The sequence below is a fragment of the Myxine glutinosa genome, chromosome 5 (assembly GCF_964187855.1).
Source record: "Myxine glutinosa chromosome 5, kmMyxGlut1.1, whole genome shotgun sequence".
Classification (NCBI taxonomy): Eukaryota; Metazoa; Chordata; class Myxini; order Myxiniformes; family Myxinidae; genus Myxine; species Myxine glutinosa.
Genome location: NC_136265.1, coordinates 200,292,636 through 200,317,432, shown reverse-complemented (window position 1 = coordinate 200,317,432; position 24,797 = coordinate 200,292,636). Strand labels below are relative to the sequence as shown.

At 47.3% G+C, this 24,797-nt stretch overlaps 1 protein-coding gene across 11 annotated transcripts in view; it reads right to left on the bottom strand.

Moving 5' to 3' along the window:
• LOC137426492 (MAP/microtubule affinity-regulating kinase 3) overlaps positions 1-24,797 on the bottom strand; it is a 171,778-nt gene that overhangs the window by 121,137 nt on the left and 25,844 nt on the right. For all 11 annotated transcript variants that reach the window (XM_068115071.2, XM_068115075.2, XM_068115077.2 and 8 more), the window contains exon 2: positions 11,163-11,378. In XM_068115071.2, coding sequence (XP_067971172.2) covers positions 11,163-11,378 — 216 coding nt within the window. The remainder of the gene's footprint in view (positions 1-11,162; positions 11,379-24,797) is intronic.

The following is a 24,797-nucleotide window of genomic DNA, read 5'->3' as shown; positions in this document are numbered from 1 at the left end:
CTCTCTTTATGTCCGCCATATTGGATTTCAAAATGGCCGCCACTTGAAATCTACATTTGTTATTATCTCTGGACGTAATGCAGCTATTGACTTGATTCTGGTATCTAAATGTATGTTTTTGGGGGCAAGGAATCCAATGGTACCAATTTCAACTTAATATTATCTATCACAGTCTGTTATATAATTTTATTTGGAAATTATCTAGGCAAATATTGGATTCAACACAATACTTTGAAAAGAATGTCTTAGTTCTGTAAATGTCTTAGGTATAATACTGACATGCTACATGGTCTAGTATTTGAGGCTAGGTGTACTGGTATCTGAGGCTAGGTATATACCGGTACTGAAGATACGTGTACATAAACAGTGTCATGTTAACAAGTTCAGCATTGCCACAAGTACATGTATGTTGTTGACTCATCGTCATGTGCAGTCCCCTTCACACACACAGAGGGCTGTGCACTGAAGGGCAGCCTTTTTGCACTTGCAGCGCCTCACACACCCTTTCTTGCACTTGCAAGAAACCAGCTCAATGCAGCTGTGAGCTGCCTCAGTTAGCCTGGTCCAGTAAGGTGTGTACTGTCCTTTTCCAGTCCTTGACCAACCCCAGTTGGTTGGTGGAGGGAGCTCTGGTGCTGGCAGCAGTATCTGACCCCACACATGTCCACCTTGATACACTGCCCTCTTGACATGTTCCTCCAGAGCTGCCTTCGTTGGAGGGATGAGCTGCACATTGTTCTTCCTTGCGAAGAGTTTCCTCCTGGCCTTGTCAATGTCTGTGCATTTGCTGGTTCGATCATACAACAGGATCACGAACCTCTCGATGATGCGCATTGCATCGTCTGGTATGTCACGAGGTGCAGAGGACAGCAGCAGCAGCGCCTCTGAGTTCTGGCAGTACCGTCCAGACTACCCACGCAGTGTTCTTGCCATGTCTATGAAAACTAGACACAGTGTCGCATCCAGTTAGAGCGTGGAACATTGGCAGTGCACGAGCCTTCTCTCGTCCCAATCCAGCTGCTATTTCGTGTGCTGCTAGGTATCGGAAACTCTGGCCTGTTCCGAATGCCAGCCACAGTTTGTCTTCTGGTTGCAACTCCTGTGCCAGGGACACTGCCAGCACCACAACATCGGTGTCTACAGTCCGGATGAGTATTGCATGGTGTCCATGCTGGACTGCGTGAGATGCATACAGCAACATCCGACTGTCAGCCTCTTCATGGTTACATGGGGCGAGTGAGGTCAGATCTGGCAGTAGTGGCTTGCTGAGCACTGCCTCTCCATCAGTAATGACGAGTTGCTTGTCCTCCTGGTCAAACCATTCCATGAGAGCTGCTGAGAGGAACCTGAACAGCTCGGTCTTGTTGCTGTCCACTCGTAGGAAGTTCTGCCAGTTTCCTGGTATGGCTGCGGCAGCCACCACACGTCTCCGCACACCTTGTCCCCGCTTTGCACGTGTACTACCTTTCAGTGAATCAGCAAGGTAAGTATCCCAGACCAGATCCAGGCGTGACACTGTTTGCAGCTTCGTGGACATATATGGGATGAAGATCTGTTGTGCATACTCTTCAAAGGTCTTTGATGCAGCCGGCTTCAGCATCTGGACGATGGCTGCTCCATCAAGCACAATACAGGTCGTGACAGGAGTCTCTGTCTTTGCGTCGGAGACTTCTTCCAAGCATGTGAGGAGATCACTCTTGGTACCAGTGCAGAGGCTTCCACCATCAGACAATGCAGGAGGACATGCCTGATTCTCGTGACAAAAGAACTCCTCAAGGTTTCCATCCCTCGTCTGGCAGCCAATGTACAGGCGTGCGAAGAGTTCACGGTCATTCTTGATGGAGGCGAGCTGTTGCTGACCTTTGCTCTGGCTTCTTGGAGTGGAAGTGCTGAACACCTTCAGCTTGTTACGAGGAATGGGTGCGTCCACTGCCTTTGTTCTGTCCAACAGACACTCTCTGGTGAAAGCCTCGAACTGCTCTTGGCCAATCCGCTTGGCATTCATCACGGTCTCCACAGCAGCAGGATCTGCGATCTCCTTTGTGTCCAGTTTGACTACATCCTGACTCTCCTCCTCGAATGGGTTGCCCATCTCCTCTATGACACCGACGAGAGAGCGAACATCTTTCACAAATGAGGCCTGTACACTTGGCGTCTGATCATGATGACGTGTGTCTGCTGTTTGCCGTCTCCAGTGTTGGTTCCCATCCTGGAATTCTTCGATCACCCTGGCAACATCTGGTCCCGCAACCATCCAGCGACGTAGGGCACTAGGGTTGTCAGTGAGCCCAACTGCTCCACCGTCTCCTTTAATGCATTATTCTGCTCATGTGCCTGGTCAATCGGGATTGAAGAGAACACCCTCTGTGTTTTCTGAACGGTGAAGTGGCTTTCCCTGAATTTCCTGGCTACATCTGGGTGTTTGATGGTGAGTTCGGCCATGTCCTTCAGGTGCACTGGTATCCACCTAGCATAGTGGGTGTGATCCAGTGCATGGAACCAGGGGACCAGCTCTGTCAGAGCATCGAGGTACATCATTAACGATCCCTGCCTGAGAGAACGCACATACACTAGAACCAACAGTTCTAGTTCCAGCACGGTTGCCCAGTAGTGAAACTGGTGGATGTCTTCTCCTCTCTGGCAACACCAGTCTTCAAACTCCGGAAGGTCCTCTGCATCCCTGGTTTCTCCCAGACAGTAGTGGTTGTAGGCACGGTGTTGCAGGATGTACAGTGCTGCTGCAGTCACTTGATGTGCTCTTCTTGTGCGCAAGACATGGGATGCTCGCAGGAATGAGTCTGCTGTCCCTGCTGTCGCAATCTCGGCTTGCACAAGTGCTTGCACCCAACCACTCCCTTTCAGCCAGTCCCCCAGTGTCCTCAGTGCCGCCATCTCTATGTGGAGGCCACCAAACATCACCACTATCTGGTCTTCACCATAGCTCTCTGGCCACTTCCACTGTATCTGCTTGGCCAAAGCAAACAGTGGCTGATCAACGGTGACCACTGGTGTCTGTCCAGGATTCAGGTGTTCCACAGCATTCTTCACGACGTCCATTGAGTGCCGGATCATGGCCACTGTGTGGGCACTCTCCAGGAAGAGTGGAAGCAGCGACGTGGGGCAGATGACTCGAGCATCTGGTGGCTGTCGGCTGGCATGAAATGCAGCCCAAGATGTGTCGTCATTGTCCACTGTACCAGTGTTGTCTTCCAGGACTCGCTTTGCATTGCCTAGCCATTGGTATTCTTCATCAGTCTGCTGTTTGAAGTCTCCTCTGGTCAATGACGCCACTTTAGCAGCTGGGACAGGCGACTTCTTGATGCTGCTAGTGACAGGGGGTACATCAGTGTCAGAATCAAGTCAATAGCTGCATTACGTCCAGAGATAATAGCAAATGTAGATTTCAAGTGGCGGCCATTTTGAAATCCAATATGGCGGACATAAAGAGAGAATTTCAAGTGGCCCAATATCTGAAAATGTTCGCAACATATTAATGTACATTTGTGCCAAATTTGGTGCTTGTATCACAAAATGCACAATTCTTTTGAATATTTGGGCTAAGCCGCCCCACTACCACCACTTTCCATTTTTATTTATCCATCGTCTGTCTGTTAACCGCCACACCATTTTCCATTGATTGTTGGTCGAGCATCCAAACCTTTTCGTTGAGCTCTCCCAAAAGCCTCCATCGCTGTATGAAGTAGAAAACTAAGTTTCAACATCTCAAGAAACATAAACTGAATTAAAAAGGTGAAAAACATTGTTGGAAAATTAAAAGTTGAAAAACATTTTATGCAGTGGCGATATTTTCAAAATATTGGACAAATATACAGCACCCCGAGGCCCAGGTATATAATGTGGATAAAGGCAAAGTAGTCAGGGCAACTTGACATCTGCATAATAAACAACATTACATAATACCCATATGTTACAAAGGTATTATGTGTTGTAGCAACAAAAGTACATAATACTTCTCAGCGAAATTTTGAATGGTTATTATAATGACGAGCCAGGGGTAAATGACGAGAAGCCAGGGGTAAAAATACCATGACAGAAAAGCCTCACCGTATTATTATATAGAAAGAAGAGAAGAGAAGATCACACACCGTCTCGCCCCCATTCCCCTCGCCACCCCTCGTCCCCCGAAAAGCAAAGTTCACCATGGCATTGCACACTGATGCTTAGCACACTAACGGAGCGTGAAGACTGCGTGATAAGAACAGCCAGCCCCAGCATGGGTAATGCGAGTGCAGTCGCTCTCCCTCCCCCCTGTAGAAGCAAAGTTGGCTTTCTTAGTAATGTGGATGCCGAGGACGACGGGGAAAATTGAAGAGTGGTTTGCACCATAGGGCGACATTCTGTGTCTGACTGTGGGGCCTTTAGCTCCACAAGGATGGACCCCCCAACTCCCTTCAATGCCTTAGCATATGATTAAATAGATGAGCCTCAGCCACATAGTAATAACAGCTGCAATGCCCGTTGGCCTTCTGCTTTCTGCAACGACTGCATGAGTGGTAAAAAATATATTTAATGCAGTATCCCAGAAGACAATGCAATGGCAATGTTCTTGACAACACCAAAGGTAAATTTACTAGGTGTTTACAAAAAAGAAACCGTAAAAGGTGCAAAATGAAAGTTATTTTCGCACAGCAATTTAATGGATGCAATTTTATCACCCTACTACTACTTGCCCCTTCCTCTGCCTTTCCACTCTCTCTGTCTCTGTCTCTCTCTCTCTCTCTCCATCTCTCTCTCTCTCTCCAGCTCTCTCCCTCTCTCCAGCTCTCTCCCTCTCTCCAGCTCTCCCTCTCTCTCTCTCTCTAGCTCTAGCTCTCTCTAGCTCTAGCTCTCTCTAGCTCTAGCTCTCTCTAGCTCTAGCTCTCTCTAGCTCTGTCTCTCTGTCTGTCACAACCCATTAAGGTAATTCTTGAAGCATGATAAACAATTACATAATTGAAGTTGTGAATATTAAACATAGGGGCAATACCCCTGGGTGCTCACCTGGTAGAATAAAGCAGTATACTACACTGACTATAGGAATTTTAAACCGCATCATGATGGCATTTTTAACCAATTTCAATGGTTGCTCGAAGACAGGGCAGCATGTACAATCATACTTACATAATCATAAGACTTTAAACAAACAAAAAATACCTATTTTGGGGGTTAACCACCCCCCTCCCCAACCCCATAGACTACCTGAGACCACGTTTTTTTTTTTAAATGCCATGAACAGACTTTGGTACATCACGGGTGGTGAAGGTTGTGATCAGGTTTCATCGTAATTGCGTGTGTAGTTTCAGAGAAGAAAGCAAATACCTATTTTGGGGGTCAAACCTGGACCCACTTTGACCCCCCCCCCCACCCCCCCCCCCCCCGTCGACCCCTTTAGACTTCCATTTTCTTAGTGCCATGAACAAACATTGGTACATCAAGGGTGATGAAAGTTGTGGTCAAGTTTAATCGAAATAGTGTGTGTAATGAAATTGTGTCTAAGTTGAACCCAGGTGTTATGCCGACTATGTCCACTGAGAGGCTCCTATAAGAATTCGGACTGGACAGCGCTCCTGTGACATTTATTCTGTGTGATGTAGTGCATACTCAGATGGTGCGTGTTACTCTTGGTTCTAAGCTTGCTTGTACTAATTGCAAATCCATTACTTACTTCTATGATTAATGTATACTGATATGCGGCTTGTTGGTTTCGCACAGGTATTGCTAGAGATCGATTCTGAATTAAACCTACTCTTGGGACAATGTTGTAAATCTGATTCTTACAACAATTAATTCAGAATCGTCTCTTGTCTTGAACGGGATCATCATGACTCGCAAGTTAATACAAGTTCCAATCTTCGAAACGGACCCTCAGGCGCCGGACGCGTCTGCTCAACTCTCGCATTGGCTGAAGTTACTGACCAGCCATCTGGTCGCACAGGAGGAGCTCACCGATGTAACGAAGCTCGCGGTGCTGCACTTCCGCGTGAACCATACGGTATACACGTGCATAACCCAGTGTACTACGTACGATGCGGCCATGGAGGAATTGAAACGCATCTAGATCAAGACTCGAAGCATGGTCGATACTCGATATCTGCTCGCATCTCGGCGACGAGATCCATCGGAGACCATCGACCATTTTGTTCAAGACCTATGCCGATTAGAGAAGAACTGTACTACTGCGACACAAACCCCTGCACAAGTATCTGATGATTTAATGAGATTTTTTTTGTTTCTGGGATTTATTCCCCAATCAGACAACGTTTGCCTGAGGAAGAAGAAGAGTTGACGCTGGAGAGAGCTCATAAGCTCTCGCTCTTGTACCAAGAAGCTCAAGTTCAAGCCGAAACGTACGACCGACCGTACGTCATTGCAGGTTTAACCGGCGCGACACGACCGGAGAGAGCTACCGCGGAGCACACGGATGCTGCCCCTCCGCCAGAATCGGGGACAACAGACACTCTCGAGGATTTCGACCTGAGTGTGACAGCCGCCGCCGCGGCCGCTCCCTCAGCCAGAAATAACGCTACGTGCTTTTTCTGCGGGAACCGGAGCCATTTAAGGTCAGTTTGTCCGGCTGGAGACGCGAAATGTCATTAGTGTTCTCGGAAAGGTCATTTTGCGAAAGTTTGTCGCCCGTCACGGGGCCGGCGACCTCGCTCGACTCTGAATGCGATACTCTCTCCGCCCGAACCACGACCGGCGCCACGCACGGCCTTGATTGGGATCGCCACTCCACGCGGGCCCCGTGCTGCGTGCGTGACCTTAACTGTGAACGAAGCGCCGCCAAAACAAGTGGCGTGATCATCGCGGCCCGCCCGTCCTTGACTGGAATTCTTTCGTCGCCCAGCCCGCGTCCGATTTTGGCACGATTGACGCGAGCTGGCGTCGGATCTACACGCGAGACTCGAGCGCCACCTATCGACGGCTCGACCGACCCACGTTCGGCTTTAACTTCACGGAGGATGCTAACTGGCGTCGGCTCCACACGCGTGGCTCGAGCGCCACCTATCGACGGCTCGACTGACCCGCGTTCGGCTTTAACTTCACGAATGACACTAGCTGGCGTCGGCTCCACACGCGTGGCTCGAGCGCCCCCTCTCAACGACTCGACGGCTGCAGGACCACCTGGCTTGTCCAGCGCGATTATTCCACTAATGATTGCGGGGCAACATGCAAATGCCTTAATCGACACGGGATCGACGGATAGCTATGTTGATTTACGACTCGTTCAAAAACATGGGTGGCCGATTCTCGGGACAACACGTCGAATCTTCATGGCATCCCAAGGGCTATGGCTCCGCACTCGAGAAGAATGTCGACTAAAGCTTGTGATTAATGGTTGCATGTTTCCGGATGTGCATTTAATGGTCTTACCAGCGTTATGTGCGGAGGTGTTGCTGGGACATGATTTTCTCCGACGGAATGGGCGATTGGAATTGGAATTTGGTGGTGCTGATACTCTTGCTGGGTGTGCTCTTGCAGGGATGGAAATTGAACCGCTGTCGCTGTTCCCCAATATGACTGCTTACTGTACACCGGTTGCCATTAAATCGCGACGCTATTCCCCAGGTGACATGCAATTCATTGCCGACGAGATGGCGCGATTACTAAAGGAGGGTATAATCGAACCTAGTTGATCGCCTTGGAGGGCCCAAGTTTTGGTTGTGCAGACCGCCACGCATCGTAAACGCATGGTAATCGACTACTCGCAGACGATAAATCGGCTTACACAATTGGACGCCTACCCGCTCCCGGGAATGGATTCTCTGGTACAACAGGTGGCACAGTACTCGGTCGACAGTACTTTAGATCTTCGTAGCGCGTATCATCAGATTCCAATCTCCGAGGCCGATCGCATCTACACCGGGTTTGAATCCGGACAAAGGTTGTACCAGTTCACCCGTCTGCCTTTTTGGGCCACAAATGGGGTTTCCTGCTTCCAAAGGACCATGGACGACCTCATTGCTAAGGAGAACTTAACCGATGTCTTCGATTATCTGGATAATCTCACGGTTTGCGGGTACGACAAAGCACATCATGATGCTAATCTGAAGTGCTTCCTCGAGGTTGCGCACAAGTATTGATCGACTATGAACGAGGATAAGTGTCGCTATTCCGCTCGAACGATATATCTCCTGGGGTACACCGTGACCCACGGCGTTATCACTCCGGACAAGGGGCGACTGCAACCCTTGCTCGACATAGACCCGCCCCTCGATCGTGCTTCTTTGAAGCGTGCTCTCGGGCTTTTTGCTCATTACTCTAAGTGGGTACAAAATTTCTCTGAAAAGCTTCGTCCACTTGTGGATTGCAAAGAGTTCCCCATGGCTCACGCTGCTAAGGCCGCTTTCCATGGCCTGAAGTCCGACATAGCTAGCGCCGCTGTGTCGACGATTGACGAAAACAAGTCCTTTGTTTTGGAAAGCGATGCATCGGATCACGCGATAACTGCTACACTCTCTCAAGGGGAGCGACCTGTGGCCTTCTTTTCAAGGACTCTCTCCTCGGCGGAACGCCGGCACTCGTCTGTCGAAAAGGAGGCGTACGCCATCAGAGTCGATCAGGCGTTGGCGGCCATATTTGCTTGGCAAATGTTTTCAGATCATCACGGATCAACACAATGTTGCCTTTATGTATGACACGTGCCATGCTCAACGCATTAAGAATGAGAAAATCACTCGCTGGAGGATTGAGTGGGCCGATTTTTGTTACACTATCAAGTATCGCCCGGGGCGGGATAACCTTGTAGCGGATGCATTATCACGGCCACCGGTGTGTGCAAGCCTCACCTCTTTTGAGGACCTGCTCGTCCTTCATGACACAGTGTCATCCCGGCATGACGCGTTTAGCTCATTATGTGCGCAGTCGTAATTTACCCTATTAGATTGAGGATATTCGTCGGCTATGTCGCTCTTGTTCCGTTTGCGCTGAACTCAAACCTCGCTTCTACAAACCTCGGATGGGTACGCTGGTCCAGGCCACCCGGCCGTGGGAGCATTTGGCTATGGACTTCAAAGAGCCCCTGCCGCCTTCGTGTCTACCGTCTTGTCTGGGCATACAGGCTTCGGGCAGTTCTCGTTATCTTCTCACGATAGTTGACGAGTTCTCCAGATTTCCCTTTGCTTTCCCGTGTGGCGATATGACCGCTGCCACAGTTATCTGGTGTCTGCGGGAGTTGTTTTCTATGTTTGGGAACCTGGCCTATGTCCATACTGATCGTGGAGCGGTGTTCTCGTCTCAGGATGAGAGCATTCTTGCTCCAGCCCAATATCGCTTCTAGCTATACTACTCCGTATCGGCCCCAGGCGAACGGACAGGTGGAATGCTTTAATGGCATTATTTGGAAAACCATTGCTCTAACCCTTAGGTCTAACTGACTAGGGTTGGACTGATGGACCTGGGTGGTACCCACTGTGCTTTGCTCGATCAGGACTTTATTCTGCACCGCTACTAACCAAACTCGCCATGACCGTATGTTTCGTTTTTCGCGTAATTCTGGAGGTGGCCATCCTTTGCCGGGCTGGCTGGCTGAGCCCGGACCAGCTTTCCTCAAACGCGCAGTTCGCTCGAGTAAGTACGAACCCCTCATCGACAAGGTTCGTATTCTCTAAGCCAACCCCGAGCACGCTCGAGTGCTGATGCCGAATGGACGTGAGTCTACCATCTCGGTACGTCATCTTGCCCCATGCGGGGATACTGTTGAGCCGGACTACGGCACGGTTAATCCGACAATGGAGAATCTACCGGCTATCCCACCGCCACATGCATCCGATCCGGATGGCTTTGTGGGGCCACCGTCGTCACCCGAGTTAGGTGATCACTCCGATGCGGGGGATTTCGATCTCATGGATGTGGCACCTGGTGCCTATCGGACACGCGCCGGAAAAGAAATTCGCCGCCCCGACCGCTATGGCTGGACTGACTGACATGGACTGCTGCTACCTGATATTACTCTGCTGCTAACTAATGTTTATATGCTGCTATGACTTGCTAGCTTGACTTCCGCCACTGGGGGTAGTGTAGTTTTAACGGCGGGGAGAATGTAATGAAATTGTGTCTAGGTTGAACCCAGGTGTTATGCCGACTCTGTCCACTGATAGGCCCCTATAAGAATTTGGACTGGACAGTGCTCCGATGATTCCTGTGACATTTATTCTGTGTGATGTAGTGCATACTCAGATGGTGCATGTTACTCTTGGTTCTAAGCTTGCTTGTACTAATTGCAAATCCATTACTTACTTCTATGATTACTGTATGCTGAGATGTGAGAAACCAACAAGCCACAGGTATTGCTAGAGATAGATTCTGAATTAAACTCACTCTTGGGACAATGTTGTAAATCTGATTCTTACAACAGTGTGTAGTTTCAGAGGAAAAAGCAAATTCATATTGTGGGGGGTCAAAGTGGATCCACAAAGTGGATTGAAGTGGATTTGACCCCCGGTAGACCCTGATCCTTTTAATGCTGTGAACAAACTTTAGTCACAACATAACAAATATCATTTGTGCCAAGTTTGGTCAGAATCCCATCAGCGGTTTCGGAGAAGTTGCAAGTGTTGTTTACGGACTGACGGATGGACGGACTGATTGACGGACTGACGACGCGCCATCGCATAAGCTCACCGGAACTTCGTTCCAGGTAAGCTAATAATGAGGAATTGGACATAATGTACATAAAAACAAAATGACTCACTTAGCACTAAAACTTTAGGATCACAAAGTCAATGCACTAATCCATGATCACATGCTGTTGCATATCAAAGGACTTTACACAAAGACATGTACACCAAGATATTTCCTTTATTATCCTGTCCAACTAATAGATTGTAAAGATTGTATTATAAAGAATTGGTTGATATTATTATGCAGTATTTCTTGGAAATTGTTCAACATCTTAAATATTTGCTACTTAGCATGGGATAAAGATTTAAGCTACACTTACAGAAATGAAAATACCAAAACATAATGATCCAAAAAAATTCTGCACAACAGCTGCCAAATAATTGATATAAGTGAGCACTCGAGTCCAATAGAATGACAGGAAAATAACAACTTCAAATTACCTATGGAATATAACCATCATGCCAAATACCCATGTGTCATCCCCACAGCCACTAATGAAGATGCAGTGCAAGCTACGGCTTGCGTACGTTGCCACTCACCTCTCTCCCTGTCAGTACATGTCGGGCCAACTTGACCTTTGCAAAGTTCCCCTTGCCAATTGTCTTGAGGAGACGGTAACTGCCAATGTGGGGATGTTCCTCTGCAAGGACGCCACTCTGAGCTCGACCCCGGCTTCCCCCACCTGTTCCTCGGCTATGGCGGGCTGAAGGGGCAGCGGGAGCCCGGAACGCAGTCTCTCCACCAGCCACTGTACGCTGTGCATGAAAATAAAGACGACAAAGAACCATCAAACAACAGAGATAAACCGTCTCTTGAATCAGATGGCAAGGAGATTAGGGGTGTGGTCGGGGCACATTGCGACGCGATCACAACAAACACTGCAATGGGCTGAGAAATAGTTTTTCAAAAAGATTTTGATTAGATGTAATACATGTCAAACATCATGGTAATTGGCAGGGAGAGCTGCCCATCAACTCAAAAGCAGTTAAAAGTGACAAGTCCATAAGAGTCCTGCTATGATAATACCAAACCTTAAGAGTCAGTGTCCTCCCAAAACCCAGCAGGGTGAAAGTCAAGCGATAATCAAAATGTCAAAACCTTATTACAATGACCACCACCACCTTTTGCATCCAAAGTACACAACCTCTGTCACACAATTGACACTATTTTTAACATGATGCAATCTCAAAAACAAAGTCTTCCTTCACAGAAAGCGTATTGCTGATGCAGACTTTGACAGGTGCAAAGGTCAAAGGTGAGTTATCTTTAGTCACCATGGAAGGATGGGCCAAAGATCAAGGTTGCTGCAGCTTGCAAGTGGGGAACTTTTAAAGTGTGATGGTAGATATTATCAAAGAGGTTGATGAACAGAATAAGAATTCCTCTAATTGAGATAACAGGTACCGTTATTAGGGTGTGTGAACATACAATTGCTATTAATGATAGAGGCATCAGATGGAAAACAATGGTGTCTGCCTTAAGCTTCTGCTGCGTTCATGGGAGGCATCAATCTTGGTTCCCAGCACCATGAAATTCTGAACAAACCACTCTTTATTAGCTCAACCTTGTTCTGGCAGACAATTTCTGAACTTGCTGGAGGAAACAAGATAATATATGGTAGCTTAAATGCTCCCAAGTTGTTAGGATGCCAAATATGAATCATAAAAAAGGGACAAAACAGAAACCTAATTATTTATCACAATGCTGATGGTGACAATGCGTCGCCGTAGCCTTTTAGAGGATATTTGAGACTTGTTACTTAAGAAGTACGTGCACTCGACTTTGATCTGTCCAACCTGGGTTTGAATCTGACCTAGCTATGTGTAGCCCTGGTGTTTCGCCTGCAGGGCGACACATAAATGTTTCCATAGGAAGGATGTTAAGCGGTAGAACCTTCGGCCAACTGGTCGTTAACGATCCAACGGTGTCTTTCGTGAAGAGTAGGCATCCTGAATAAATTACAATTTCATGCATTGACTGGGACTGGAAAGGCAACAACAAGGCCAGCACAATACATTTTGCGCAGGAATTACTTCATACATGGTCAAGGCTCATGGAAGAGCTAGGACACAGAACAGATCAGGACACAAGTTCTTTGAATTAACATGATTTCCCTTCCCCTTCCCTCCCTCCCCCACCTCCCCAACCCCACACCACCAAAACGATTTACTCATCAGTAAAGTAAGTCGACAAAAAATTAGTTGAAAGTGAGAAAAATGTAGTCAAAGGAATTGTTTAAAAGCTCAGGATTTTTTTTTTTTTTGTATACTGAATCGAGGCTCGTGAAAGAGCTGACATTTACTTCACAAACAAATCAACCAGACAAACAAAATGTATAAAAAGAGGGAGCGGAAGACAAGAGAATGGGAAGCACACAAACACTTGAGAGCACACAACATTTAAGAGCAGGGAGATGTGTGGGAGATGTGTGGGAGGGAGAGGGCTTGGGGGGAGGAGGCGTGGGAAGGGGGCGGGGGGAGAGAGAAGTAGTGAGAGAAGGGTGACACCGTCACAATTTCGGTCTTCGAGGCCGGCCGATAGGCACAGTGTGACCGGAAGGGACGAGGTTCTCCTGACCACGTGGCCCTTGACTTGGTTTGTCCGCACAATGTGGGTGCTTTCAGGATGAACTTTAGCCGGGGAGCGTTTGGGCGCCCCAGTCTGATACTGCCGCCCACGCGCAGAACAACTTGTGAGTGCACGTGGGTCCCGGCGGTCCCACTGGCCTAGCGCTACCATGTTTAGACAGCGCTACCATGTCCCCGGGCACCGGCACCTACTCCCGGAAGTTTGAGAGATCAGCAGTGCCGGGCACGGTAGGACACCCGCGGAGCCCCGGCGGACCGGGGACGCGCGAGCCTACGCGTTAGCGTGCTACGGCGGAATCAACGGCTTCGGCCACGGCCGGGCCGATACTCGGCCCGGTCGCCCGGGAATGAACTGGTTCGACGCCCGCGCTAGAGAGGTCGCGGGCGACTGAGATGTATTAGCAAATAATTAATTAATTTGAGACGTCCGATTTCTAGTGTTTGGAAATTTGGAAGAGCTTGACCCTAGCCTTTCCCTTGCGAGGGCAAGGAGGAACTTAACACTTGACACTTAAGCTTAGTTTGAAGTACACCCTGCCAGCACTCCCGGTGGGACGGCAGGGCAACCAGAAGGGACGAGGTTCTCCTGACCACGTGGCCCTCGATCTGGGAAGCGAGAGGCGTTCCATTAGTGGACGCGCCCCTCACGCCCGACTTTTGGGCGGCACCGGCAGGCCGTTTGTTTTGACGTTCCGTGACAGGCCCTGCACCCCCACCTCCGGGCCGACCGGGCGACCGGAATGAATCCCGGTGTCCCGATCCGAACCTTCAGAGCGGGCCGGCTGGGGAGTGCCAAGCACCCCGTACCCCAAGCACCTCTGTGAGCAACCCAGTGTCCCTTATGGCAACGCACTCATATACATTAGATAGATCCATTAGTACACACATTAATTAATTCCCCTCCGCCACAATAAGACTTACAGGAAGAACAGGCAGGAAGCCAGATCGGGGCACCGCCGATGGGGCCACAGCCAGCCACATCACCAGCTGGCCACTGATTGGTGAAAGGACGGTGGAAGGAAGCGGCACACTGATTGGCCACCGACCGATTGGCCACCTCGGCCAATCAGTGCGGCAGGCGCGAACACTCGGCCAATCAGTGCGGAAGGCGCAAAACCACTACTTAAAAGCAGGTCGCTGATTAGAGGGCAAGGGCCGGTGACGTCAGAAGGCGGGAAAGACCGCGAAGAAGTGAGGCACTGGTTGGTGGAGGAAGGAGAGCTGACGTCACACCGTGGGTGACAAAACGACTCACTCGCGGGCATTCTGGATCGTCTTCCATGGGTTCTTCGTGGTGCTCTTGGTCTTGGTGCTCTTAGTGCTTGGAGCGAGGCTTGGTGCTACGAGCAAACGGGACCTCGCGTGTGACCAATGAGCGGGCGAGCGAGGCGTGCCGCTGAGCAGACGAGACCGGGGCAAGCGGGTGGCTCGGGGCTTGGCAGCGGGCGAGCGGGGGCACATCGAGGCCTTTCTTCGCGCCAACTGGAGCTGCGTCGGACGACGCGCTTGAACATCGACCCGACGCTACACTGCCAGACAGATAAGCTTGCATTCACAAATACACGACGGGACATTAATTTTATTCATTCTCCCTTTGTCTCGTATTTGAAATCTGTGTGGGGACGTCCCAATTTAAAATTACTTCTTCCGTCGTGTTTCTTTGTATCGGGTTCCATAATAAATCGATTATTTTTGTACATTTTACCTCCGTGTTCGTTCGAGTTCATTCCCTACAGGATCGGAGCTGCCGGCGAGATCGCTACAGGTAAGAGCTCGCCGCTTCTTCCTCTTCCTTCTTCCTCCCGTGCTGGCATGGTAAAAATCCGTAATTGATCGTCGCCTCCATTAAAGTTCGTTTGGCCACCCGCGAGCCCACGGTATTAACCGAGGGCATTCGCGCGACAATATTCACAAGCAACATTACAGCAGCACAGTGACACATTGAAATTTTTACAACAATAGCTCTCGAAACAAGACAAAGCATTTAGCAATGCAGAGCATACATTATTTATATTTCTTTATTTTTTTTCCTCCAAGGTCTAAGGATCAATATTTAAATCATCTTTTGGTTAAATTACATCAGACTTGATGGTGCAATGATTAGAGCGTGCACTTTGAGTATGGAAGGATGGCGATTCGAACCCCGGCCTAGTCACACCAAAGACTTGGAAACCAATGCAGGCTTTTATGTTTTTATGCTTTTATGCCAAAAACCTTCCTTGGCATGCCCCAAGCACAACTAACAATTTCAACTTATTCAGGCCAGCGGTTTAGGACTCCATACAAGCCAAAGAAATGCATGCACACACAGCCCTTTGCGAATACCCTTCAATGCAAAACAAAGAGCAATCAGAGATTGCAGACCCTCACCCGGATGTGTTTTTAGTGGTTTTAGTGGTTTTCAATGCTTTTGTGTTAAAACAAATATGGCGGCTGAACCACGTCACCGATGGTCATCTTTTTTTTCTCCATCAATTTATCCATAGATTATACTTGTCGAATTATGACATCATCAACATATCTTATTCCCCATGGAGAGTTCTTTACAATGAGCCATGTCTCAATTTTTTCTATGCACAGACAGAGACAGGAACCGATTACAAACCCCTCCCCTCGTTTTATATTTTAAGCTTAGGGATAATAATAAGCGATTTCACATGCAATAAGGGTGTATATTTTAGTGGTAAAGATAAAGAAGAGGTAACTACATATTCCGTCGAGCAATTTAAACCCCAGAACATGCAATCATCAAGATTGCAATCTCTGAAAAAGGCCTGGACACCCATGCCATGGGGAAATTTGTTCAGTGCGTTTCTACAAAGTTGGCTAGAAAATTGGGAGACAAACAAATAACCAACACAAATCAATGTACATTTGAACACAAGACCCATAATCATGACCCCTATGCTCAGATTGGAGCAACAAACGGATCAACCAAACCTCAAGTCGTTATGTCAAAAACATTAAATGAATACAAAATAATAATAAATCTGTTTAGGAGCAGCTTCTAAGCAAAGTACTAAATCACTGCTAATGCCACCAATCTTGCCAATACCAACAGCTTATAATGAATCATTGCAAATACAGGCTTTACCGATAGATGACTTTGTTGGGAAAATAACGTTTTTCTCATTCAGAGGAGATTGGAGTTGTTATTCATGGGTACACTAATAGTACAGGCCTTTAACTCTCGCGTCATTAGTGCATACATGCCAGGATTATCACCACATTCTCACAAAGCCATTTTTTGCTGACACCATGTTGATGGCCACCATTTGCGCGTCTGGCCGCTGACCTGCATGTTGCTCATAGTCTTATTCACCATATACGCAGAGTTCAGCATCATAGACCTTTTCTGGGTGGAGAACTTCGCAGGTTGTGGGTCAGACTCAACACTGCAGCAATGTCGTCATAGGTGTCCCCTCACATCACCCCACCCCCGATTGTAGACAATCCTTCTGGCCACTACCTACACGAGGCCCAGCAATACACAACATACAGCCAGTGTCAACTGCCTCAGACAGACTGCAAAACAAAGTTAGTGTTTAACACCCGCTATCAATTTCATGTCTAAGCTTGGTATAGACTTAACGGTTAAGGCGGCTGCTTTAGGATCTTGAGTTTGAGCCCCTGTCATTCCGTTAACCAACACCAGGTGTGTTGACTCAGCCTGTCATCCTGAGGTAGGCAAAATGAATACCAGCTTACTGGAAACAGGGGCACTACATTAGCAGCTCAGCCACACTCACAATATGATGCAACAAGCAGCCCCAGGCTGCAAACACAATAATAATTTGATAATAATAATAATAATCTTACTATAATTCACCAAATATCTGTCTATCTGTTCCCAAGTACCGCAAAAACGACTGAACCGATCGCAACGAAATTTTGGGTGGGTAATCCTGGGACCCCTGGAGTAAAATAGGCTATATTGTTTTTCCAATTTTTTTTCCAATTTTTCCAAACACGATGGAATAATATTTACCGATATGAACAGTTTTGTGGCTTTTATTGAAATTCTAAAAATACTGTTTAGATTTTGATGATTTGCGTGTGATTATGATTTAACAGATGTTTATATGAATCGTTTAAAATTTTAAAAAGCCTTCAATTTCTGATATTTTGCCTTTTCATTTGGGCCTCTCAATTGAAGCCCCGCCCATAGGGCGGATACCGTTGCTAGTAATAATAATTTAATGTCTTGGAGATAAAGAACTGTGATTGTTGGTGCACAGGCCGTCTTCACTTTGTTAGATACTGCAGGATTCAAAGGGTTTACTCTTCAGCTACAAGTATAGTAAACGCTTCTATATTGCTTTCCAACTTCTCCATATTGCTTTCCAGTGGCTGAGAACTGCAGCAATAACATTTACTAAAATTGTCTTTTTGGTGGTCAGAAATATTTGCTCGTTTATGTATTCCATGTTTACATGCTAGGCTATGAATTTTGTCTGAAAAAGAAAATAAAGCTAATTGCTGCAGTTTCAATACAAGGTAACAACTTCTTGAGACGCAACAGGAACTAACCATGCTGGCAAAGGTTTAAGTTCCTGTTGTGCCAGTTAAAGACATTCTTAAATCAATCAGGTGTACAGAATTGTGGGAGAGGTGAGGGGAGGGACAGGGGAATTGTGCAAAGACTCAAGTGACACATGGACGAGTCAAAATGAGTAATTGCAACTCTATATGGTTAACATATTCATTGTCAGTATCCTGGAGTCTCTCAAAACAGGCCACATCTGGAAAGAAGAGCTCTTGAAAAGTGTTTAGAAATCAACTGGCTGAATATGATCAAGTATGGACAACCTCGTTATTTTGACGGCACATTTACTGGTATTTGTTAATGCCTCATATTATATTCCTAGATTCTGCTCTCAGGGAACATTCTCTCTTTTGACTTTCTTTGTATGGCCCCAACAGTGTTATCTCACAATTACTAAAAGGCATAATTATAGCTTGAAGGAAAGACTAGAACTATGCATAAAACTATTTCCATTTCTACAAGAAGTTAAATATGTTAACTTTATATTGAAATACATATGAGCAGAAGATAAGAGCTATGGACAGAAAAGACAAGGGTGGAATTATCCAAAACCAACACCCTTTCAGACGCAAAAGGAACATAAAAGAGTGGTGTAACTCGTGGAGTTTGTCCATGCGTTATCCTCCAAATGCTGAGCATCAAGCAAAGAAGCAGCATGAACCATTTTGACGTCTTTGGTATGACAGCTCAGGTCGGAATTGAACCGCCGACCTCCCAGTCTCGGATTAGATTCGGAACATAAAGGTTGCTCCAACCATTATGCCACAAAGTTTAGCATTTAGCCCAAAATACAGATCATGTCAGAATTTTCAGTGCCAAAAAACTCAATGCCGCTCAGCGTGTTGTGGCCATGCACCAACTCATCCTAAGATTTGCCAAACAATGACATAATACCAAGACATGTCCAGAGGAAACAAACATCACAATGCATTGCAAAGTGATCCAGAATATTTCAGTGTAAAAATAGAATTTGAATCAGCACTGAAAACTACACTTGTGTTTGAGAACATGTTGTTGAAACACCACAAAATATATGCCGACGGATTAATCACTGCCGTGAAGCTGTACATCACAAGCAGAGGCAAGTTTTAAAATATGTAAGACAAAAAGAAAATAAATCAATAAATAAAAGAGGAAAAAAGGATTTTAATATTTTTTTTGTATACTGAATCGAGGCTCGTGAAAGCTGACAACCGCGAGGGAAAGACAGTACAGGGGGACCGCGAGGGAAAGACAGCACAGGGGGACCGCGAGGGAAAGACAGCACAGGGGGACCGCGAGGGAAAGACAGCACAGGGGGACCGCGAGGGAAAGACAGCACAGGGGGACCGCGAGGGAAAGACAGCACAGGGGGACCGCGAGGGAAAGACAGCACAGGGGGACCGCGAGGGAAAGACAGCAAAGGGGGACCGCGAGGGAAAGACAGCATAGGGGGACCGCGAGGGAAAGACAGCACAGGGGGACCACGAGGGAAAGACAGCACAGGGGGACCGAGAGGGAAAGACAGGACAGGGGGACCGCGAGGGAAAGACATTACAGGGGGACCGCGAGGGAAAGACAGCACAGGGGGACCACGAGGGAAAGACAGCACAGGGGGACCACGAGGGAAAGACAGCACAGGGGGACCACGAGGGAAAGACAGCACAGGGGGACCACGAGGGAAAGACAGCACAGGGGGACCATGAGGGAAAGACAGCACAGGGGGACCGCGAGGGAAAGACAGCACAGAGGGACCACGAGGGAAAGACAGTACAGGGGGACCACGAGGGAAAGACAGTACAGGGGGACCACGAGGGAAAGACAGCACAGGGGGACCGCGAGGGAAAGACAGCACAGGGGGACCACGAGGGAAAGACAGCACAGGGGGACCGCGAGGGAAAGACAGCACAGAGGGACCGCGAGGGAAAGACAGTACAGGGGGACCACGAGGGAAAGACAGTACAGGGGGACCACGAGGGAAAGACAGTACAGGGGGACCACGTGGGAAAGACAGTACAGGGGGACCACGAGGGAAAGACAGTACAGGGGGACCGCGAGGGAAAGACAGCACAGGGGGACCGCGAGGGAAAGACAGCACAGGGGGACCGCGAGGGAAAGACAGCACAGGGGGACCACGAGGGATTTGCAACACTTAGTGCCTTCACAAAGTATTCACGCCCCTCGACTTTTTCACATTTTCTTGTGTTACAGCCTGTATAAAAAATTGATTAAAATGACATTTTTTTGTCACTGCTTGTTGTCGTTCTTGTCATTAGCCAAGTTGTCGAGACATCTCAAGGATGACCAAAGGAAATTGGGTGCACCTGAGCTCAATTTGGATTGTCATAGCAAAGGGATTGAATACTTCTTGACTCGACATTTTAGCTTTTCATTTTTAATTAATTTGTAAAATACAGGCAGTCCCCGGGTTACGAACGAGTTCCGTTTTTAAGTCTGTCTGTAAGTCAAATTTGTATGCAAGTCGGAACAGTTACGTACGGTTCACATCTAGTGTCAATTCGTCAAATGTTTGTCTTAGTATATAGTATATATTTTACCTAAAACATCTATAGGTATAAAAAACATGAAAGAAACATTTCTTAAACTGTTTAGATAGAAAAGAAAAGATAATGATTAAAGGTTAACACTTACTCTCGTTCCAATTGATGTCTTGCAAACCTTGAAACAATCGTACCTTGATATATCTCTCCGAGATGATGGGGCTGGTGTTGGAGAGGATGGACCTGGTGCTGGAGAGGATGGACCTGGTGGTGGTCAATTTTCTTAAAGTAAACATCAAGGGTAGCTTGAACAGAGCTTTTCTCATATTTCTCTTGTCTACCGCTCCCCTTATTATATAATTTGTGTGTTTGATTTTTTTTCTGTGTGATAAATGTTAGCTCTTTCACGAGCTTCGATTCTGTATACAAAATATATATATATATATATATATATATATATATATATATATATATATATATATATATATATATATATATATATATATATATATATATATACATATTTTTAATAATAGGCTTTACGGAGGTCGGTACGTAAGTCGGGCGTTCGTAAGTCGGAGACTGCCTGTAAAATAAAAATCTAAAAACAAAATTCCACTGACACGGATTATTATGTGTAGTAGGGTAGCTGTTTTTTTTGTTTCTTTTTTTTGTATACTGAATCGAGGCTCGTGAAAGCTAACATTTACTTCACAAATAAATCAACCAGACAAACAAAATATATAAAAAGAGGGAGCGGAAGAAAAGATGGGGAGAGAAGGGGAAGCACACAAACACAACATTTGAGAGCAGGGAGATGTGTGGAAGGGAGAGGGCTTGGGGGGAGGAGGTGTGGGAAGGGGGGGGGGGGGGGAGGGAGAAGTATAAAACACAAGGACACCAAGGACTTCCAGGACAGAAGTTGGTATTTCGAAAAAGTGGAATTGGGGTGAAATTAGCGGGGGTAGAAAAGATCAAGGTTTTGGATGGGGGAAGATAAGAGATGGTGGTGAACAGCTGTTTTAAAGACCTGGAGGGTGGAGTGGGATTGAAGAGAGTGAGGGAGTTTGTTCCAGAGGCGGGAGAAAAGAGGAATGAAGGAGTGAAGGTGAGCAGAGAGTCTTGATTTTGGCAGTTTAACCATAAGAGGGTTGCAGGCAGATCTTGTGCGACCTGTAGGAATATTTGCGGGACAGAGCCCAGAGAGAGCTGGGGGGGCAAGGCCAGAGAGGAGTCGGTAGAAGACGGAAAGACCACCAACCTGCCTGCGGTGAGTGAGTGAGAGGCCCTTGGAGTTAGCTTCATCGCGGGAGATTCCAATGATTCTGAATGCTTTGGTTTCAACAGCGTGAAGACTAGCTAGGTGTGAGGCAGGAGCACCAGCCCAGAGGGGAGAGCAGTATTCCATTGAGCTGCGGATGAAAGCCTTGTAGGTGGTGAGGAGCTCAGGTGTGCCAAGGAAGGACTTCGCACGATGGAGGATGCCCAGTCGGCGACTGGCTTTGGAGGCCAGATTTGAAATGTGGTTTTCCCAGGAAAGATCATGGTAGATAGTGAGACCCAAAAGCTTGAGTGACAGAACTTCTTGGAGAGGATTATTCAGAAAGTGGATGGGAGGGTTGTCCAGTCGGTCTTTTCGGAGAGACATCGTAAGAGTGTGAGATTTGTCAGGATTGAAAGACATGTTCCACTTGTTTGCCCAGTCTGTGATTTTGTCCAGGTCTGCAGAGAGTGAGGAGGCTGCAGACTGCCGATCTGAGGGATGAAGAATGGAGCGACAGAGAGTAGAGTCATCAGCAAAGAGATAGAGAGGATTTTCAAGAGTGTCAGAGAGATCATCGATGAAGACCAGAAAAAGCACAGGGCCCAGAACACTGCCTTGGGGAACTCCAGCCTGAACAGGAAGAGGAGATGAGAGAAACACATTCAGGGCCACACGTTGACTACGACTAGAGAGGAAGTCCGCCAGCCATGCGTGGAGATTTCCATGGATACCAAAAGGGGAGAGTTTGGTGAGCAGAGCGGGGTGCGAGACCGTATCGAAGGCACGTGATATGTCAAGGGAGACTGCTCTAATTTCCTGTTCGGCATTGAGGACCTCCATCCATTGTTGTGAAAGCAGAAGCAGCATGTCCAGAGTAGAGTGTCCAGGTCTGAAACCAAATTGATGATCAGAGATCAAGCCATTGGAGAAGAGGAAAGATTTCATATCTGAAGCAATGATGGATTCCATGACTTTGCTGATAATTGGGAGAAGGCTGATTGGTCTGTAGTTGCTGGGATCAGTTTTTGCACCTTTTTTGTGCAAAGCGGTGATGTTGGCAGATTTCCAAGCAGATGGAAGATGACCTTGAGCAAAAGAGAGGGTGAAGAGAACAGAGAGAGGGAGTGAAAGAGCTGAAGAACAGGATTTTAGGACCCGTGGGCTGATGCCGTCAGGTCCAGTTGCAGAATCCGAGTCGAGGGTTGACAGCCTGTTCCACCTGGTCAGGAGGAAAGGACACAGAGTCCAGGAGCAGCTGGGTACGACTGGGTACGGTGGGTACCGAGAGGGATAGGTTTGGGACACAAGATTTAGAGGCAAAACACAGAGTTGAGGCATTCAGCTTTTTCACGTGCGGAGTCAGCCGTGTGGCCATTTGAGGTGACGGAGGGGATGGAGGGGGAACAAACACCAGAAACAGATTTGACCAGACGCCACCAGGATTTGGAAGAGGGAGACAGATAAGAGAGTTCGGTCCTGAGAACGGAGAGATATTGTTTCCTGGCTCTCCTGAGGGTGGACACACACTTGTTTCGGGCTTTGTGAAAGGAAATGAGATTTCCTTCCATTGGATTTGCTTTCCAGGAGACGAAAGCAAGTTGTTTCTGTGCAATAGCCTCACCACAAGATTCCATGTACCATGGACGGGAGGAAGGGTATGACAATTGAAGACGAGATGGAATAAATCTGTGCATGAGAGAGAGAGCAATTTACTTTGGAAGAATTCCCAGGATGAGTTGATGTCAGTGGCGGTGGAAATGGGAGACCAGTCCAGATGATTGATGGCTGCTTGAAGACCGTGCCAGTTGGCCTGAGTGAAATGCCAGACTCGTCGACGCTGAGGAGGCTTTCTGAGAACGGTCAGAGAGATGTCCACTTTAACAAGCACATGATCAGAAGAGCCGATTGGAGCAGAAGAAGAGCAGCAGACATTTTCAGGGAAGTTAGTCATAACCAAGTCCAGAAGAGAAGATGCTCCGTTGACTGAAATCTGGGTCGGGAAATTGACAGATTGTGTCAGTCCCAGTGAGTCACAGAAGTCCTTTGCTGAAGAGCCATGGCTGGTGAGAGAGGTACCCACACCCAGCCAACTGGCATGGTGACAGTTGAAATCACCACATATGAGGAAGAGAGAGTTGGGATGGGTAGATAGAAGTTGGTCCATATTCTCAGACAGCGAGATGTAGATTGAGTCATCACTGTTTGGTGGACGGTACAACATACATATGAACAAAAGGTGTGAGTGAAGGGGAAGCCGTAGCCAAAGGTATTCTGGGGGTGAGGTGGAGAGAGGGCAGTGCAGGGCGAGTGAGGAAGAGAGTGTTTTATAAAGATAGCAACCCCACCTCCATGAAAACATGAAAGAAACATGAAACATGAAAGACATGAAAGAAACAAACTAAGCTAAGTGTAAGTGTAAAACAAAGTAAGTGTAAGACTAGCTGAGTATGTGAAATGCTCAACAAACTATCGGATGCTGTTTTCAGCAACATCAGGGAATGACCTCCTTGCCCGATGCGAGTCCCGGGCTCAGTCTGTCCCGGGACCTGGAATGACATCCTCAAAACATACCTCTCCCCAAGAAACAAAATCATAGCCATAAACCAGCTTGCAGTACCAGTGTCCCAATATAGCTGCGGAATAATAAACTGGACCCAAATCAGAAATCAACAAGTTGGACGTCAAAACAAGAAAACTCCTTACCATCCACAAAATGTTTTATAAAAACCAGTGCATCCCGAGAATGTACCTGCCGAGACAAGAGGGAGGGAGCGGCCTGATGGAACCCAACCAGGTGCACAGAGCGACGAGTGTAAGACGAGCTGAGTATGTGAAATGCTCAAAATACTATTGGATGCAATTTGTAAACAAACATGAACACAACAAACTTGAAAAAGTATCCCTAACTCACCTTGCAAAGAATTTCCAAAAACAGGGACGAATAGAAGATGCCGCACAGAAAATTAAACAGCAACAAATACAGCCCCAGAAATTGCAAAGACAAAATAAATAAATAAAAAGAAATATCAAGAATCACACACCAACAACTGGGAGAATGACAAAAGAGCAGGAAAATACAACAAGACCGAAAGCCTAAGAACGGCGTCGCCGGGCTTGTTTGATACTTTAGTTGAAGAAGATAGTATGACCTGGGCGGGGGTGGGGACACCAACAACAACAACAACAACAACAACAACAACAACATGCATTTCAAGGCCATTTTCCCTGCTAGAGCGGGGGTTAGCCTTGCGGTCCCCATGACAATCTTCTCCATTTTGCCCTATTTTCTGCGTCTC